Source organism: Coregonus clupeaformis, chromosome 14 (assembly GCF_020615455.1).
Source record: "Coregonus clupeaformis isolate EN_2021a chromosome 14, ASM2061545v1, whole genome shotgun sequence".
NCBI classification, from domain to species: domain Eukaryota; kingdom Metazoa; phylum Chordata; class Actinopteri; order Salmoniformes; family Salmonidae; genus Coregonus; species Coregonus clupeaformis.
In genome coordinates, this window is record NC_059205.1 from 34791341 (window position 1) to 34812877 (window position 21537).

The 21537-nt window shown below is 40.1% G+C and overlaps 1 protein-coding gene across 2 annotated transcripts in view; it reads left to right on the top strand.

The window, feature by feature from the left end:
• The window catches only part of LOC121580980 (dipeptidyl aminopeptidase-like protein 6), a 146036-nt gene that overhangs the window by 34744 nt on the left and 89755 nt on the right, over positions 1-21537 (top strand). The window contains exon 1 of one of the 2 annotated variants that reach the window (XM_041896236.2): positions 14211-14308. The exons of the other annotated variant lie outside the window; for it this stretch is intronic. Coding sequence (XP_041752170.2) covers positions 14249-14308 — 60 coding nt within the window. The 5' untranslated portion in view covers positions 14211-14248. Of the gene's footprint in view, positions 1-14210; positions 14309-21537 lie in introns of those variants that run through there. 2 annotated transcript variants of the gene reach the window in all.

Below are 21537 nucleotides of genomic sequence, written 5' to 3' on the forward strand. Positions count from 1 at the left end.
ATTTCAAAGCCCCCAACCTTCTCACAAGTATAGTTCTACAGTTTTGCTATACCCCAAACAAAGGACACTTACAGCGAAGGATCCATTAAGTGGGTAGTAATGTACAGTGTATCATAATGGACCTTATCCATGGGCATAAGTTGTGGTTAACAACCACATTTCTGTAATGTGCTTCTCTTAGATAATACCTTAACATGCATAGTCAGCAGGGGTATAATAATTATTCCAAACAGTTGCAAAACATTCCTAGCATTTCTATTGGACAGGTTCAGCAAACAGGGAGGGACCTACCTGAATCTGTCTAATAACAACTCTAGTTTTAGTTGCAAACCAGAACATTTGGAGTAATTACTAGAGAGTAATGATTACACCCCAGCTCAAAGTATGTAGTAAAGCTTTATGTTTTAAGTTTTTTATGACTCCAAGTGAATTAGACCTTCTCATCCTTTGTAATACCATTTTGTTTTTTCAACCATTGGAAATCCTCTCATGCATGTCCTGATACATTTACTATGCTTACTCTAATGCATACTCCTGATTAATATTTTATTACTATTCCAATGGAGGTCTCCTGGTGCTAAGAGCTGCTGCATATTTTGCCAGAGTGCATGGACCTCATATTGCCTACTTTATGATTCAACTGCACCTGACCAAACTTTAAAACTTTCGGCTACATGCTGTGGGGATTTTTTTCAGTGGCAGGGGCTGGAAGACTAGTCAGGATTGAGGGAAAGATGAATAGAGCCAAGTACAGAGATATCCTTAATGAAAACCTGCTCCAGAGTGCTCAGGACCTTAGACTGGGGTGAAGGTTCACCTTCCAACAGGAAAACAACCCTAAGCACACTGTCAAGACAGGGCAGGGGTGGCTTCGGGACAAGTCTCTGAATGTCCTTGAGTGGCCCAGCCAGAGCCCGGACTTGAACCCGATCGAACATTTCTGGAGAGACCTGAAAATAGCTGTGCAGTGACGCTCACCATCCAACCTGACAGATCTTGATAGGATCTGCAGAGAAGAATGGGAGAAACTCCCCAAATACAGGTGTGCCAAGCTTGTAGTGTTATACCCAAGAAGACTCTAGGCTGTAATCGCTACCAAAGGTGTTTCAACAAAGTGCTGAGCAAAGGGTCTGAATACTTATGTAAACGTTATATTTCAGCTTTTTATTTTGTATACATTTGTTAAAATTTATAAAAACCTGTTTTTGCTTTGTCATTATGGGGTATTGTGTGTAGATTGATGAGGAAAAATAACAATCTCATCCATTTTAGAATAAGGCTGTAACGTCACAAAATGTGAAAAAAGTCAAGGGGTCTGAATACCTTCCGAATGCACTGTATATGCAAATATTCCATTGGCATATATGGATTTGCGCCATTCACTTTGAACTGGACTGTATTTACAGTATGAACGGTCACAAGTATATGCCTTGTTTGGAGATCAAAGCACAAGCTGCAAAGCACCACGGAATGAAAACTCGCAAGTTATCCAGAGTGGAAAGAGTGTGGAAGGTGAGTGTGGCCTCTCTACTTATACATTTTCTTGGTGTGAATTTATGACTTTGAAAACTTTGATGTTGCTCGATTTTTACTTGTCTGATATTTAGGGCTTTGTAGATGGATTTGTATGGATTTGGGAACATAATGTTTGCCTATTTTTGTATTAGCTTGATGTATTACCAAGATTGTTAGTATATTGGTTGAAGTATGGGTGTTATGACTTGCTATTAACTGTCTCAGATAGTTGAGGCATTTGTCAGCGTGATCTATCCTTTGCCCTCAGTCAAACCTTTCAGGTGTTTGTTGTCGCATTCTCTCTTTGAAGAAATATGGTTCTCCAACAAATGATTTTTGGTACACTTCTCTATATTTTATTGCACATAAAATAAATGATGGAATGTAAACAATTCTTGCTGCACATTCCAGAAACAAGTTGCACTGTAATTAAAAACAATGTTTCCCCAGTCGAGATAATAGGAGTTGGGTATTTACTGTTGTAACAAAACAGATGGCCTAATTGCTGAAATTCAAAGCTAGGTGGGCACAAAGGTATTGTATAGAGAAGCTAACATAAAAGCAGTCGTTATGTTGTCCAAATAATCTTCTTTGCTCGAAAAGAAAAACAGTATTAAGAACAATTCTTACCTGATGTTTACCATTAGAACAACTTGTTTTTATTTGAAGGACGCTCTGCCATATAGGCTAGAAGGGACAGAGTGGGGACATTTCAAAGCCCCCAACCTTCTTACAAGTATAGTTCTACAGTTTTTCTATACCCCAAACAAAGGACACTTACAGTGAAGGATCCATTAAGTGGGTAGTAATGTACAGTGTATCATAATGGACCTTATCCATGGGCATAAGTTGTGGTTAACAACCACGTTTCTGTAATGTGCTTCTCTTAGATAATACCTTAACATGCATAGTCAGCAGGGGTATAATCATTATTCCAAACAGTTGCAAAACATTCCTAGCATTTCTATTGGACAGGTTCAGCAAACAGGGAGGGACCTACCTGAATCTGTCCAATAACAACTCTAGTTTTTGTTGCAAACCAGTACATTTTGAGTAATTATTAGAGAGTAATGATTACACCCCAGCTCAAAGTATGTAGTTAAGCTTTATGTTTTAAGTTTATTATGACTTTGTGATTCAACTGCACCTGACCAAACTTTAAAACATTTGGCTACTCCTCAGCATACAGTACCAGTCATGAGCAGATACGAAGGTCAGCAGGCTATTGGCCCAAATAGGCTGGCCAAACTCAGGCCAACAATATGCGGTGTTTGACTAGGTGCTATGAACAACACACTGAGAGGATTCATGTAAAAAGACTATATAATCTATAATTTTGATCACCTCATATTATTATAACTCTGTGCTTTGGATCTGATACTCATCTGTTGGTATCTCCAGTGCAACATCCCAGGGTTTTGTCACCTCTGTTGCTTTGATATTGTGAGATGACTGAACATTTCATATGTATATGTCCAAGCTCCTGAGAGATTTGGCTTTGCCACAATGCTGTGTGTCTCAATGCAAGCGGAATGTTTTCATTCTTTGATGTTCATGAGTGGGATTCTCTTTGTTCTGGAAAACTTTATTTGCGTCATGTTTGTGTGTGTGTTTGGGGGTATTTTCGTTAGGTCTGTAGAGAAGAGTAATGTTACTACTGAATGCAGGGATGCAACTTGCATTTTTGTCCCCCCCAGTTTTATCATTGGAATGTGATACAAAATGAGGCATCGGTGTGCTTTAGGACCATGCGGACGCCTCCAAGTGGTCGGGTAGGCTGTATGGAGTGTTTGTCCCCCCCACATCTAAAACCAAAGTTGCGCCCCTGACTGAATGAGAGAAAGCTGAGGATGAAAGTGAGAGAGGCTTTCAAAACTTCACACAGAGATAATACTTTTTTTAAAGGATGAAATCTGATATAAATAACATAATAACATACTTAGTCTACACAGTTGAATTTGCCTACACCGGATTCTCCTTTATGCCATGCATATCCTATGTTGGGTTCTATGGTTATCCTTGACCATGCTCCTTCCTCTCCTTGAACAGTAATTACTGAGGACATTTTGTATGGATATATTCCTCGTCATGCCCTTGACTCTGCCCCAGGATATATTTAGCTGTATTTCCACTCACACACAGACACAAACCAGGCTCTGTTAACTTGTGTCTTAAGATTGATCAAGAACTTTCTGTTCCTTGAGTCTCACCTGGATTTCATCTTATTCCTGAAGTGCTGTACGTTATTTTAGCCTGGTCCAAGATCTGTTTGTGCTGTCTTGCCAACTCCTAAGGTCATTGTCAGGTTTGGCATGTTACGTTTGACAGGCTATGTTTTTCTGCTGTAGATAATGTATTACATCCTAGACCTGCCACTGCAAAGCCCCCTGTTACTATTCATTCATATTTTATCGCTGTTGTTGTGCTCACTCCATGCTAGATTACCATGGTAACTACTTGCCAATAAATAGCTTTGATTTTAAAGGTATTTTGGCTTCATTCATGTTTTACGGCTCTTTTGTAAGCAGTTGATGGGGAGGAATACAGTTGATGAGGCCCATAAGTCTGTTGTATGTCACTATAACAGCAGATTAGTTAATGGCCCTTTAATGAGTGCTGAGTCATGATGAAGAGTGTGTGGATCAGGGGTGGATTTACTGAGGTGAACGTTGCATATCGTTTACCTGTGGATCCAGTTTTTTGCTGCAAGGACTACCGTTTAAATGTTGAAGGTATACATTTAATGAATAGAGCTGACTGACACAATTCCCTATTCTACCTGAAAGACAAACATATCTGTTCTACACAGTACATTTCTATCTGATCGTTTTGTAACGTTGCACCATGCTGAACAGGTCCCAGGTGTCTTTGGAATTCTTGGTGTTTTGCTTCTGAAATACTTGTTCATGTTATTTGGAGAACCTCTTCTTGCTTTTAATGCACTCAACATAAAAGTCACAGTGATTTACTGATGTTTCTTCTGTCATGATTTGAGTATGATTGCCTTCAATTTGATTGAACTGTTTTGGTTAATACCCTTAATACCCATTTGGACAAAACAACAACTGTTTATTTCTTGATTACTTTGCAGTAAGTTGCGAAGAGGTCCTCTTGGGTCTTTTTTTGTTTGTAACTAAACTATTCCACAAAAGTTGCTTTTATGAAATATTCATGACAGAGATGGAAGAGATGGCACATCTCTCTGTCTGCTCCTGGTTTTCCCCACGCTAGGTGAGGATATGAGAGAAGCACAAGACGAAGGAGACATCAGTGGAGTCATAATATAAGTAAACAGAACCAGTGAGAGATTATGCAGGCTGGCTCCAAGCCTGTGTTGGTTTATCATGGGGACTAGAGACTACACATGGGTGAGCAGAGCCCTCTGTTACAGTGTAAAGCTGCAATCATCAGACAAACACGTTTCACTCCACAACTGAACACACACAAAGCTTTGAAATGTTCCTTTGTACCTAAAGGCACTCTCAAATCAATCTCTCATATAGGCCTACTGTAGAAAAAGTCATGCAATTACACACAAGGTGGCAAGAAGTCTACTCAATGAAATTACCATTGGATATTAACACTGTGTGTGTGTGTTTGCATGTGTGTGTGCATGTGTGCATTTTGCATGCGTGTATGTGTGCGCCAGTACATACTTGTGTGTGCACGTGCACGTACTGTCATTGAGTAGACTTCTTGCCACCTTGTGTGTAATTGCATGACTTTTTCTACAGTAGGCCTATATGAGAGATTGATTTGAGAGTGCCTTTAGTTACAAAGGAACATTTCAAAGCTTTGTGTGTGTTCAGTTGTGGAGTGAAACGTGTTTGTATGTGAGTGAGTGTGTGTGTATGTGTATATAAGTGTATGAGAGACAGACATTCGTGACAGATTAATGATTTCCCTGTGAAATGCCCCTGATGGTAAAAAGGAGATAATGAGCTTGATGAAGGAGCCGTAGACTTGTTAATTACCCGTCTGTAATTACTGAGCGATGAGAAAGGCGCCTATTCAAACTCTCTTTTCCAAACTTCTCACCCTCTCATTATTACATGACAGATGGAACTGCATGTTTTTACAGCACTGAATGGACGACCTTTTAGAATACAGATTAACTGTGATGAACTATGCTAATCCTCCCCCATCTTGCTAGTTTAACTTTCTCTCTCAGACTTTACAGCCTCTGCCAAGGTGTAGAACAGAAGAGCTGTGGATGGGATAGTGGGCTGCTCAGTGCTTTCACTTGGCTAATATGCAAATGGTAAATTGGAATTGAGTGGCAGCTCAGGAAGGTGTTGTGTGCTGCTAATTGGAAAGTAAAGTGCGCGGTGTGAAAATCCAATCAGCCAGGGAAGGTCGGTCGAGGGGGTGGTCAGTGACGGCCAGATGGAGTGATGCCAAAGGGCATAGGGAATGTGACAGACTGTCGACTCTGCCTTGATTTGTCGGACAGCTGGCCTGGTCTGGTGGTTACCGTGGGAACAGGTTGTTTTTTCCTGCAGCCACCGCATCGGAACCTTGAGACCGTTCACAACTACCTCATTGATCCACAGGGTCTAACTTGGGGAATGGTTGAAGGCACACTGTGTTACATGAATGGGCTGCAGTTGTGCAGTGAGTTGGTGAGTTCTTTATACAACAATTATTTTGGCCATGAGCACGAGTACACATACACACACACACACCTTTAACATACAGGCCAATAGGTCCAATCTGTCCTTAAAGATAGCCCTCAACATTGTTTTAGCCACAGAAAGTCTACGATGTGTTTGGCCATAGATGGTTCTTAGTGGTTGTTGTCTGCAACCTGGATTGTATAAGGCAGATACTCTTACGACTGTGTTGTCAGTGGAGTGAGGAGAGCAGATTATGATAATGGCCAGCTATCATGGCCTTTGTCTCCTCTCCCCCGCACACTCCCTGCTCTGCCTGTCCCTTTAAAGACCCAGTACAGCTGGTCATCAGTTACCACGGTGACATGGCTTTTTATGTAACGTCAGTCTAGACAGGTTTGACCCTATCAATTGTCTACAGCTAATGGGCATATGGGAGGGTAAGGGGTTATGGTGAGTGGAAGCTACAGGGGTTAATGCTGTTATGTGTGTAACACGTCATTTATAGGGTTCGGAGAGTGGAACATCAACTCTAGGAAAGTTAAGACCAGACAGAGGCACCGTATAGGAGCTATGTAAAACGTACCTTTGTTCTCTAGAAGTAACCACCATCTCCATCAGTTCACATGACAGACAGGAATTTCATGACACAGGTCAGGCATTACTAATCAATGATGAACATCCAATTCCCATCCTTACATGTGTCTAGATCGCCCACTTCAGTCAGATCATCTCATTTGAATCAAAGATGTCATGCATGAGGTGAATGCATTTATTTAGCAAATGTGCAGTGATACAATTTCAACCACGGACTCTTACTGTAATCCTGCTATTTATGGGATATTACCATAGTATGTCTTAGTTTCTGCATCAATAGCTAAAACTGCCTGTGTTATGAATAAGTGGTAATGTATCTCCACTATGTAGATTGGGTCATTAAATGATAATAAGCTTGTTAAATGCTGCTGACCAACATGCAAGGGTGTGGCTTCCCTTGGAGATCACTGGAGGGAGCACTGTGGATTGACTGATCATTGACTGACAGGATGGTCAACACAAAGTGAAGGTTCTAGTGTTAAGACCACTGCTATAATTGTGTTTTTGGACGAAGAGGAAAAAGTAATAGGAATAAATAACAAATGTACCTCCAGACAGCCATTGTGTATGCATGCTTAGATGCCTAATGGTATTTTCATTTTCAAACGGCTAGAAAAGTATCCTCCCCTGGCCTCCCCTGACCCATCATTGTTAGATTTCTCCAATTAAACATCTGTTCTGTTGTTGTCCCCCCTGTCTGCTGCAGGAGGAAGATAGATGTTGCCAGGAACCTACCTAGGCTGTGATAATCAATCCCTCCACCCATCACTGTGTCTGAGGCTCTGCTGTCGTTTGGCTCGGCCTGTCTGTTGTTGTCTAGCCCACTCCACTGTATCAGAAGTGTGTTGTTTTTAATTCAGAGTGTTTATGGTCCAAATGCAACTACATCCTTCTATCCGTAAATCAGTGTGGCTCCAAATAAACTGTAGGTAATGATAGGAAACGGAATAATTAGGATCCATTGACAGTGGTGTCTGATCAGAGTTGCTTTATCTTTCAGCAGTGTTTCGGTGCCTCAGTGAATGACTAGAGGGCATTTATTAATGGAAGTGACCGAAAACAGGGTGAAGAGAGAGAGGTTTCAAGTCTCATACACACCTTGCATTGTGTCACTGCAGTATTCTGAATTCCTTCCTAATTATGAGATCTATTCATTTTTATCTATTTACCATTTTGTAAATTTGTAAAGCAACAATTGATATTTAAACTGTTTGAAATAGTGTATGCTACAGATGTCAAACAGATTATGAGAATAGCTGTTTGGTTATGACAAGCTAGATTTTATTGATTTGAGGAACTATAGAAGGAGCTAGTTCCACAACATACCTTGTACTGATCTACTGAAATCTTCCACTGCTGCCAGTGAAGCGGTCCATTTGCTGTCCATTTCATGTGGCGCAGAAATCTGTCAATGAAGCCGTCCATCTCATGTGGTGCTGAAATCTGTCAATGGGAGCTGTCCATTCACTGTTCATTTTCTGTGGTGCTAAACTCTCTCAATGGAGTTGTCCACAGTTTACAATTTTTAATTGGTTCTGAAAACTGCTGTCCATCACTGGTTGTTCATGGTGGATCTGAAATGTTGAAATACCTACACTGTCATCTTACCTTTGGTGTCACTGAAGTATGGCCCTGTCAGTTTGATAGTAATTCATTTAGCTGGAGTGTTTAGCAGAAGCTTCTGATTCTATGTTAAAACTCCACACACTTCTGTGGTATCTGAAGTTTCCCAGTTCTCACCAGCAACGTTGTCTTACCTTGCTGTCGATGCTGCTTTTCATAAGGGTTAACAATCTTATCGTTCTGCTTTTACTGTACGGTTTATGAAATCGCAGAGATTGACTAGACTAGTTCCTGAGTAGCTCAAGGTTCATTTGTTCACTACACAGCTCTCTAGACGGAAAAACACAACCGTTACATCTGCACTTAGTTTCCATGACAACATTGTCCATAAATAAAGGTTTATTATGTGGTTGATTAAAATAAGTTTTGAACAAACACACGCCTTGATGAAATGTTATTTAGTTATGATTCCAATAGCCTAATTTTATGAGGCACATTGATGTGTTCTCTTTGCAAAATGACTGATTTGATTCAGGTGGTGCATGTTTGGAAAGGGGAATAAGTTCATTATTAACTTTATTGAGCCTATTGAGCCTCAAACACAATACAACAATATTTTGAAAATATTACATAATCTTGAATCAATATTAGGAGCGAACTTGTTCAAAATAACTGGAGTTATCACCTACCCACACATATAGCCTACGCAAGTTCCTCACTAATATTGGTTTGTTTCTATTTCAAGCTCCCATCACTGAGCCAGGCTTATGTTCCCTGCTCTACTCTACTCTCTAGAAGGGCGAGTTTACCATTTCCCCACAGATGACTGGTGCAAGCGGGTAGTCGCTCTACTGAGACTGGCTTTGACTCTACAATAATAGGGAATAGGCTTTCCATGACCATGAGAAGAGCATCAGTTTAATACAAATAAGCAGGCATGCAGGCTGTCCTACTGGGATCTCCCTTTAGATAGAGTGTATACCAGCATAGAGATAACTCTATGGAGTTTTCAGAGACGTTCCACAGAGTGAGTGAGATGCAGGCAGCCCCAGTACAAACAGAGTGTCTGATGGGAAGGAACGGAAACTATTTATACTGCATGTGCGAGTAGTACTATACAGTGTTTCTCAAGGGGCTGCATGGCCACACACTTTGTATTCAGACTCAACTTACTGTGGAAGAATGCTCTGTAGAATGGTGATATTAATTGTGTGTATTTATTGTGACTGCTTCATAAATGTGGTCCTGTATGACTCAGTTGGACTGTATATTCTTTACGTTAGGTTTTACTTTGTGATCGCTCCCGTGTGCTGGTAAGGGCACAGATGACAAGACAGAGGATTATGGTCGAGGTGGTTTAATGACGCTGAAGATTCACAGTACAGGCACGGAACAGCACAGCACATTGTATGTAGTACATGGGCTAGGGCACTTTAAGGATTTGATTGACAGCTTGCACCACCAGGGTTAGATTTCCCAGGCCACCCATATGTAAAATGTATGCACGCATGAAGTCGCTTGGATAAAAAAATCTGCTAAATGGCATATATATAAATAAATTATACACATTAAATTAGATTGCCATGTATGCTTTATAAAAGCATATTTCCCTTTAAGAGACGGGAGGAGGTGCCTACACTGCTTAGTAATTAGTACAAACATCATTACGATGATTCAGTTTGTTCTCTGAGGTCTTGAAGAGTAAACACGTTTATTTCTCTCTTTCCTCCTCCTCCTCCTCCTCCTCCTCCTCTCTCTCTCTCTCTCTCCGTCTGTCTCTTTCTCTCTTGACCTCTCTCATCCTCTCGCTCTCTCTCTCCTCCTCCTCTCCTCTAAAATAAATACCCCTACCTACATGTACATATTACCTCAATTACCTCAACTAACCTGTACCCCCGCACATTGACAAGGTAACAGTACGCCCTGTATATAGCCTCGTTATTTTGTGTTACTTTTTTTGAGAGGTGTAATCCATTCAAGACTATATTTTTAGAGACCCATTGCCGTTGTCTGCATAGCTCATAAATAACGAGAAGTAATAACGGCCCCCAAAACTAACCCCCATTTGCTAGACCAGTCACTGTCAATTACTCTCTGACCTCCTCTGAATGGGGGCTTCAACAGAGGGACCACCAGATCATTGAATCATCATCAAAAATGCCTTTTGTCAATGGTCAGCATCACAAACATTAATCTTTGCTAATCAGAGTGCAGCAGTAACCCCCACTGGAGGCCATATTAATTAGACTAAATGACCTGTATAAATGTTTGTTGTTATCACTTTGTAGCTTTGAGGTTTCAGCTCTCCTTACCTTTAGCATCTCTCTCAAGAGGTGAGGATATGTGTTCCCTCAACCTGCAGATAGATTAGCTGCTTATCAATGAAATCAGTACACAATATTATTTACCAGACCACCAGACTACATCATAAGTAGTTTATAAAGTTAGGAAATGTCAAGAGCTCCAATCTTTTAAAATTTTAAACAGAATCTTTTAAAATTCTGTAGCACCAGTGCCTCATAATCGGTGGTCCTAAATGGATGCATGAGCACCTGGAACCACTTTAACTGGATAAAGAAGAACCTGTAAAGCATAATAATAGAAGGCCAAGGTATAATAACAAAACCAAGGTCATTTAAAACCTCATATTCCCATTCTTAAAACTTTAACCACCTTCACCAACAATGCAGAACCGTGATTCAGTGCTGGCGAAAGGGCTGGGGTGCTGGCTGCTCAAAGTGAGCTGAATAGGTAGTGACACATCAGGTCTCAGAGCGGAAGGCTCCTCACAGCTCATTGTCAAGTGGGGAGGAGGTGAGAGCTGGGCTGGCAGACTTCTAAAATTAGGCTCTGTGGTTGAAGGACAGAACCGTGTGCTCCCATGAGTACTGTGGGGAAAACAACACAAAGCAGCAGACACTGGCCCTGCACACACTGGCATCACAGGGACCACAGGACAGTATAGAGGGCAAAACGTGGTTCAACATTAATTAGCCTTGGACAAGACTTGCGAAGACTTAGGAGGGAGGAGAGTAGGAGAGGATAAGGAACAGAGTCAACATTAATTAACAATGTCAATGTGATAAAACATTAAGGATTGTCTCATTAGTTGGGCTTAATTGTGTTACAGAAAATAAATTAAAGATTGTAAGAGAGAGACAAAATTAGAAAGATTTTGTCCATGAATACTGTATTTTTAGTGTTTGCAATTCTCGCTTTCCTTTCCAACCCTATTTGCATAGTTGCCTCATTCAGAGAACACCTTAGTTGCAGAGTGTAGATGACTCTTAAGTTCAATCCAAAATATTGAATTATTCATAAAGTATGAAAAAAGATCAGGAAAACATGACCTAAGAAATCTGACTCATAACAGTTTATTTTTATTTTTTTTGGGCTAACCATTTCGATTTTACCCTCATATTTAATCTACCATATTATTACTGTAGGGGGATATTGGAAATACGTGTTTATTTACACTCTTTAAGTTTCATCAGTCACATTCAGTAGCAGCATCACTGGTCCAGAAGTGGTCAGAGAACAGGTGTGATGCTGATGCTCATGATGATGATGCTGCTGACCAACATGCAACGGTGTGGCTTCCCTTGGAGATCACTGGAGGGAGCTAGCATACATGCTGGGGGAGCACTGTGGATTGACTGATCATGGACTGACAGGATGGTCAACACAAAGTGAAGGCTCTAGTGTTAAGACCACTGCTATAATTGTGTTTTTGGACGAAGAGGAAAAAGTAATAGGAATAAATAACAAATGTACCTCCAGACAGCCATTGTGTATGCATGCTTAGATGCCTAATGGTATTTTCATTTTCAAACAGCTAGAAAAGTATCCTCCCCTGGCCTCCCCTGACCCATCATTGTTAGATTTCTCCAATTAAACGTCTGTTCTGTTGTTGTCCCCCCTGTCTGCTGCAGGAGGAAGATAGATGTTGCCAGGAACCTACCTAGGCTGTGATAATCAATCCTTCCACCCATCACTGTGTCTGAGGCTCTGCTGTCGTTTGGCTCGGCCTGTCTGTTGTTGTCTAGCCCACTCCACTGTATCAGAAGTGTGTTGTTTTTAATTCAGAGTGTTTATGGTCCAAATGCAACTACATCCTTCTATCCGTAAATCAGTGTGACTCCAAATAAACTGTAGGTAATGATAGGAAACGGAATAATTAGGATCCATTGACAGTGGTGTCTGATCAGAGTTGCTTTATCTTTCAGCAGTGTTTCGGTGCCTCAGTGAATGACTAGAGGGCATTTATTAATGGAAGTGACCGAAAACAGGGTGAAGAGAGAGAGGTTTCAAGTCTCATACACACCTTGCATTGTGTCACTGCAGTATTCTGAATTCCTTCCTAATTATGAGATCTATTCATTTTGATCTATTTACCATTTTGTAAATTTGTTAAGCACCAATTTATATCCTAAACTGTTTGAAATAGTGTATGCTACAGATGTCAAACAGATTATGAGAATAGCTGTTTGGTTATGACAAGCTAGATTTCATTGATTTGAGGAACTATAGAAGGAGCTAGTTCCACAACATACCTTGTACTGATCTACTGAAATCTTCCACTGCTGCCAGTGAAGCGGTCCATTTGCTGTCCATTTCATGTGGCGCAGAAATCTGTCAATGAAGCTGTCCATCTTATGTGGTGCTGAAATCTGTCAATGGGAGCTGTCCATTCACTGTTCATTTTCTGTGGTGCTAAACTCTCTCAATGGAGCTGTCTACAGTTCACCGTTTTTCATTGGTTCTGAAAACTGCTGTCCATCACTGGTTGTTCATGGTGGGTCTGAAATGTTGAAATACCTACGCTGTCATCTTACCTTTGGTGTCACTGAAGTATGGCCCTGTCAGTTTGATAGTAATTCATTTAGCTGGAGTGTTTAGCAGAAGCTTCTGATTCTATGTTAAAACTCCACACACTTCTGTGGTATCTGAAGTTTCCCAGTTCTCACCAGCAACGTTGTCTTACCTTGCTGTCGATGCTGCTTTTCATAAGGGTTAACAATCTTATCGTTCTGCTTTTACCGTATGCGTTATGAAAACGCAGAGATTGACTAGACTAGTTCCTGAGTAGCTCAAGGTTAATTGTGTTACAGAAAATAAATAAAAGATTGTAAGAGAGAGAGACAAAATTAGAAAGATTTTAAGGAAGTGCAATGATGGTGTTTATGAATCCTGTATTTTTAGTGTTTGCAACTCTCGCTTTCCTTTCCAACCCTATTTGCATAGTTGCCTCATTCAGAGAACACCTTAGTTGCAGAGTGTAGATGACTGTTAAGTTCAATCCAAAATATTGAATTATTCATAAAGTTAGAAAAAAGATCACCTAAGAAACCTAAGAAATCTGACTCACAACAGTTAATTTTTTTATTTTAGGCTTACCATTTCGTTTTTACCCTCAATCTACCATATTATTACTGTAGGGGGATATTGGAAATACATGTTTATTTACACTCTTTAAGTTTCATCAGTCACATTCAGTAGCAGCATCACTGGTCCAGAAGTGGTCAGAGAACAGGTGTGATGCTGATGCTGATGCTGATGCCCATGATGATGATGATGATACACAAGAGGAAGCAGGCAAAACTGAATTGCTCGACAGCTCACCAAATGTCACTCTCTCCTCACTGAAGCTATTCTATTGCATGCAGTCAGGTGCAGCGCTGATTGGTTCACCAAATTCTACTCATTGTCTCCTTCATTACTGTAAAGACAAGAAAGGACGTCATCTGTGTCACATCTCGGAGGATTGGTGTGTATTTTATCTCTCTCTTCTCTCTTTCTCTCTCTCTCTCTCTCTCTCTCTCTCTCTCTCTCTCTCTCTCTCTCTCTCTCTCTCTCTCTCTCTCTCTGCATTGAAATTGAAAGTGCGGCACGGTTCGCAGCACTCCGCACCTGTCTGTTTGGGCTTGACAGCTGTGATCTTACCGCTGTAGTTAGTTATCATGACTTCTCCCAAGGAGCCAAATGCGCCAGTGAAAGTGACTCAAAAGCAAGAAGAACAGGTATGGCTTTTATTCTAGCGTATGGGTTATTCATAAATCATAGACAAATATGCTAATATACTATTTCAAATACGTTTTAAGAAAATAAACTGCACAGTTTATTCAAGACACGGTCAGGATAGGCTACAGATGTTTGCTCTGATAGTGAGGGCTTGGGTCCGATCCTTTTCGCTTCTCACTGACAGTTTGTAGCCTAATAGATTTCTCATGCAGACATCGGAATCTTTCCAAGCTTACTCTGTTTTTTCTCACAGTAGGCTGCCGCTGCATATTGAGTTTTATAAAATCCTATGGGAATCATTTTTGAAGCTTTGATAATTTATGTTTAAAAAAAGGACAAAGAAACACAATGCTACCCAACCTGATGTTAATATATTGCTACTCACTGATGTCTATGTTCACTTATTTGAATGGATAAAACATTGTAGACCATACATGCCTAATTTTAGGGGTTTTGTTGGAAGTGGGTGTAAATCATAGTCAAGCAAAAATGTGGAACTTCTGTTTTAATATTCGATAGTTTTTTAATGAAGAAAAAGATTAGGACAAGGAAATAGACGAGTAGTCAATACAGAGAAATAGATGAGTAGTCAATACAGAGAAACAGGTGAGAGGGAGAATTCAGTGTATTACAGTGGCTTGCGAAAAGTATTCACCCTCCTTGGCATTTTTCCTATTTTGTTGCCTTACAACCTGGAATTAAAATATATATATATATTTTTTTAATCATTTGATTTACACAACATGCCTACCACTTTGAAGATGCAAAATATTTTTTATTGTGAAACAAACAATAAATAAGACAATAAAACAGAAAACTTGAGCGTGCATAACTATTCTATTCTAACTAACTATTCTAAATTATTTTGTGCCAGACATAGCGTTTTCCTTGATGGTGAAAAAGCTCAATTTTAGTCTCATCTGACCAGAGTACCTTCTTCCATATGTTTGGGGAGTCTCCCACATGCCTTTTGGTGAACATCAAACGTGTTTGCTTATTTTTTTCTTTAAGCAATGGCTTTTTTCTGGCCACTCTTCTGTAAAGCCCAGCTCTGTGGAGTGTAAGGCTTAAAGTGGTCCTATGGACAGATACTCCAATCTCCGCTGTGGAGCTTTGCAGCTCCTTCAGGGTTATGTTTGGTCTCTTTGTTGCCTCTCTGATTAATGCCCTCCTTGCCTGGTCCGTGAGTTTTGGTGGGCGGCCCTCTCTTGGCAGGTTAGCCATATTCTTTCCATTTTTTAATAATGGATTTAATGGTGCTCCGTGGGATGTTCAAAGTTTATGATATTTTTCTATAACCCAACCCTGATCGGTACTTCTCCACAACTTTGTCCCTGACCTGTTTGGAGAGCTCCTTGGTCTTCATGGTGCCACTTGCTTGCTGGTGCCCCTTGATTAGTGATGTTGCAGACTCTGGGGCCTTTCAGAACAGGTGTATATATACTGAGATCATGTGACAGATCATGTGACACTTAGATTGCACACAGGTGGATTTTATTTAACTAATTATGTGACTTCTGAAGGTAATTGGTTGCACCAGATCTTATTTAGGGGCTTCATAGCAAAGGGGGTGAATACATATACACGCACAACTTTTCCATAAAGTTATTTTTTTCATTCCACTTCACCAATTTGGACTATTTTGTGTATGTACATTACATGAAATCCAAATAAAAATCCATTTAAATTACAGGTTGTAATGCAACAAAATAGGAAAAACGGCAAGGGGGATGAATACTTTTGCAAGACACTGTATATACTTGGACTTGTGAAGGCTAATAAAGAACCATTATCGATGTGTTGCTTATAGACAACATGATACCAGAGTAACAGTGCTTCAGGACCAATTGCACTGATAATTTGTTCCTGGGTGGGATTAACATGAAATTGTGTTTGCGTTCTGAGTAGGTTCAGCAGAACATCACATGAACACAATCACATTTCAATATGACTGTTTGATTGATGAAGGGTTTAAATTAAGTGTCTGTCTGTCTGGAGATTAATCTAGAGTTCTTCTGTTTCCAATATCCCCTATAGATAGTGTTGTATTCACTTCTCAAAATTCTGGTGAGTTTCTGTATCTCAGACTTTATTGTTTAACACAATAAACTTGGTTTCCCTGTAGCCGCCGGTATGTAAAATTGGAAGTCAAAGGAACATCTTGCTAATAGTCTTTCGATTTTTGCTGGATCATTCAAAGATGACTCGTGTGGAGAGTCTCTGGATGTATCTACAGTTGAAGTCAGAAGTTTACATACACTTAGGTTGGAGTCATTAAAACTCGTTTTTCAATCGCTCCACAAATTTCTTGTTAACAAACTATAGTTTTGGCAAGTCGGTTAGGACATCTACTTTGTGCGTGATACAAGTAATTTTTCCAACAATTGTTTACAGAGATTATTTCATATATATATAATATATATAATATAATTCCCTGTATCACAATTCCAGTGGGTCAGAAGTTTACATTCACTAAATTGACTGTGCCTTTAAACAGCTTGGAAAATTCCAGAAAATGATGTCATGGCTTTAGAAGCTTCTGATAGGCTAATTGACATAATTTGAGTCGATTGGATGTATACCTGTGGATGTATTTCAAGGCCTACCTTCAAACTCAGTGCCTCTTTGCTTGACATCATGGGAAAATAAAAATGAATCAGCCAAGACATCAGAAAAAAATGTGTAGACCTCCACAAGTCTGGTTCATCCTTGGGAGCAATTTCCAAATGCCTGAAGGTATCACGTTCATCTGTACAAACAATAGTATGCAAGTATAAACACCATGGGACCACGCAGCTGTCATACCGGTCAGGAAGGAGACGCGTTCTGTCTCCCTGAGATGAACGTACTTTGGTGCGGAAAGTGCAAATCAATGCCAGAACAACAGTAAAGGACCTTGTGAAGATGCTGGAGGAAACAGGTACAACATTATCTATATCCACAGTAAAACGAGTCCTATATCGACATAACCTGAAAGGCCACTCAGCAAGGAAGAAACCACTGCTCCAAACCGCCATAAAAAAGCCAGACTACGGTTTGCAACTGCATATGGGGACAAAGATTGAACTTTTCGGAGAAATGTCCTCTGGTCTGATGAAACAAAAATAGAACTGTTTGGCCATAATGACCATCGTTATGTTTGGAGGAAAAAGGGGGTAGCTTGCAAGCCGATGAACACCATTTCAAGCACGGGGGTGGCAGCATCATGCTGTGGGGTGCTTTGCTGCAGGAGGGACTGGTGCACTTCACAAAAATAGATGGCATCATGAGGAAGGAAAATTATGTGGATATATTGAAGCAACATCTCAAGACATCAGTCAGGAAGTTAAAGCTTGGTCGCAAATGGGTCTTCCAAATGGACAATGACCCCAAGCATACTTCCAAAGTTGTGGCAAAATGGCTTAAGGACAACAAAGTCAAGGTATTGGAGTGGCCATCACAAAGCCCTGACCTCAATCCAATTTGTGGGCAGAACTAAAAAAGCGTGTGCGAGCAAGGAGGCCTACAAACCTGACTCAGTTACACCAGCTCTGTCAGGAGGAATGGGCCAAAATTCACCCAACTTATTGTGGGAAGCTTGTGGAAGGCTACCCGAAACGTTTGACCCAAGTTAAACAATTTAAAGGCAATGCTACCAAATACTAATAAAGTGTATGTAAACTTCTGACCCACTAGGAATGTGATGAAAGAAATAAAAGCTGAAATAAATCATTCTCTCTACTATTATGATTACATTTCACAGTCTTAAAATAAAGTGGTGATCCTAACCTACCTAAAACAGGGAATTTTTACTAGGATTAAATGTCAGGAATTGTGAAAAACTGAGTTTAAATGTATTTGTCTAAGGTGTATGTAAACTTCAGACTGTATCTCTTCAGGGGTTGTGCCCAACACTCGCTGAACATTACGATTATCAAGACTCAGTAAAAAGGTCAAACTTCTCCTATTCTAATGAATACTCCAGGCTGGCATGGTATTGGCTGTTTGCCTTCTCAATTGGGATACTCAATTGAGAATGCAATTGAGAACTGAAGAATGGTTGGAATTCTGAATATCATAGAATAATGTGATGACTAATGTTTCTCCATTCGTCTGTGTAACTTAGGACTTTGGTGGACTGTATATTCTTTAGGTTAGGTTTTACATTGTGTTGGTTCCCATGTGCTGGTAAGGGCACAGATGACAAGACAGAGGATTACAGTCGAAGTGGTTTAATGACACTGAAGATTCACAGTACAGGACAGCACAGCACATTGTATGTAGTACATGGGCTAGGGCACTTTAAGGATTTGATTGACAGCTTGTGATAACCAAGAGTGTGTGCGTGGTCTGCAAGTAAAGAGAGAAAGGAAGATACAATAGTGAATGACAGATATATACATAATACAATCTCTAATTCACTATACTATAAACAATATGCAAGTAATAATAACATGGCTATAATGGCTTAGTGCTATACTTCAGCAATAAGGCACGCGAGGCAGTGCTGTATCATGAATACAGTCACAGGTAAATGGCGTTGTTCGGTCAACCCATTTACCTGTGCCTGTATTCATGATACAGCACTGCCTCGCGTGCCTTATTGCTTTTATAAAACTGTTACCAACATATTCAAATAACAATGAATTACATATTTTCATTAAAACCTTTGATAAGTCAATTCATACAATTTCATTCTTCCAGGCTGGATAACGTTCTTGTCAATTGCTAGCTAACTAGCTAGCTAGCCAACTTCAACTAACTCAGTCACGTCAAACATTGAACCTGGAACTAGCTGCATTTTCGTTTGTTTGAGCTTTTTTTCTATTGGCATTTACTTGGATATATCCATGATAATGATGTTGATGTGTTATTTCGGCTGGCTCAGAAAAAGTTCACTCTATGTATGGTACTACAGAGATCGAAATTCGAAAGTGAAATATCGGACAGGCAGACAGTGAGGCTTATATTAACCCCCGCTGTACCAAACTAAATGCTAGGCTAGAAGCAAGGGGAAATAATGTGCGAGTTGAGATAAATACAAGAGATGATTCGGACAGCAACATGAACATGATATTCTTATGGAGAATGGTTGAAGAATTATAATGTGTGTAAAGGTGTGACTTGGAACGTTGCTCGTCCAATCAGCATCCAGAATCCAAACAACCAGTTATATAAAAGACAATACAGCGCCATACAATGTGACTACACTAATTACAGATCAAAGGGGTGCCGCTGCACGTACAGTATACTACAAAGCATAGCACCGCCATCTTCAATACAGGGCTACAACTGCACAATGAACTTGAATACCTCTAAACAGCGAAATCCAATGTAATACCCACATAAACAATATAGCATGCATCTATATAACTCCAGGGCATATAAACGAAGCACTATGGGACATAATCCGATGCAAATATAAGGCTAAATGTCCGAAATGATATGACACTGAAAACAGAGCAAGCAAGCTCACAGTTGCTAGCTCGCGGTATAAACTACAATTGGCATAACCATAAAAGATGACATTATCGTCGCAGAGTGCGTTTTCAGACATAAACATGTGAAAGATATGAAAATATGTACAGTACTTACATATCAACAAGGACACACACTGGCCTTGGTGGCAAACACAAAACTACTAACTGGTGGGAAAACACAGAATGGCTAGAACTGTGACTTGACTTCTCTCACTTCTCTTTAGCTTCTTCTTCCCTTGGCTGGATATCGCCCAGCATGCTCTGCTCCACTTCACCGGTGGGCAGAGCTACAGCTCTGATATGAACTTCTATCTATTCTACTATGATAACTACTATTTCTTCACAGCCTTTCGTACAGTCTGTATCTTTGCTCAGCTATATAACATTGCTGCTTTTTTTGGTATCTCTCACAACTTCTAAAAACTATTTGTTGGATATGGACAGTACTGTAAGTTTGAACAATTTAAAAGTAAACGTAATAAGAGCAGATTATTGGAGGCAGTGGCTGAGGTAAGAGTGTTAGGCTAGAGACACGTCAATGCTTCATGGTCCACTGGCTAGCCTGCACTCTTATCAGCTATCGGTGCTTCACAGCTAACCGCCAATATTCCCATGAATACTAAATAGTACCTAACTAGATAACACTGGTGCTAGGTGCATTTGGTTTCTGAAATCATATCAGAGAATGAGCAATTCTGGAGACCAAGAAGAAGTAAGGTCAACTTGTCTCAGCCCTTTCTTTTGGCCACACACACAGTTGCTATTCTCATCTCATACACGTCTCATCTTACCTTTGCGGATATAGAGGCATAGAACATATTTATACCTCCCACTTACTCTCCTCTGAAACCGCACTACTTTGTCTTGGCAGGGTGGTTACATTACCCTGGAATTCAAACAACACCCTCTGTTGTTTTTGGATGGAAATATTGGTAATTGTTGTGTTGTGTTGTGCCGCAGAATTCATTCTTATTAATGAGAATCGTCCTGGTCTATGTCAGACTTCTAGTCTTGTTTCTATGGTGACGTTGGTTAACTTCTCCCTCTAGCCAAAATGGGAAAGCTGCCTGTCTTGGTGCCTTCAGTTGCTCTGTTTGTTTGCGTGTCTGTTGGTCTTTACAGGTGTCTGGTCAAGGATAACCTTCTCAATACATAATATACAATATGTTGTCCTGTAAGAATAGATTTAATTCCTCAGTATTTGAACTTCAAACCATTTCAGAAGTTATAGGCGCCTCAATTAAATTTTGGAACACTGGTTTATTTGGGAATGGATGCAATACATTCATTCACATGGACAATATATGATTACAGTAGGGTGTCCTTTTTAGTGCTTGATTATGTTACTCTTAAAGGCCCAGTGCAGTCAAAAATGTGCTTTTCCATTGTTTTATATATAGTTTCACACTACAAGGTTGGATTAATACTGTGAAATTGTGAAAATTATGATAATGCCCTTTTAGTGTAAGAGCTGTTTGAAAAGACAGCCTGAAATGTCAGCATGTTTTGGTGGGATGGAGCTTTGGCCTTCCATGGTGACATCACCATGCGGTAAATTAGTTAATAGACCAATAAGAAGGAGAGTTCTAAACCTTTCTACAAATAACAGCTAATTTCCCCTCCCCACTCAAACCACTCCCAGACAGTCCTAGCACAATTCTTGCTTGAGAAATTGATCTGTCACACCCTGGCTCTGGGGACTCTATATGTTGAGCCAGGGTGTGTAGATTCTATGTGTTTATGTTCTGTGTGGGAGTTCTAGTTGTTGA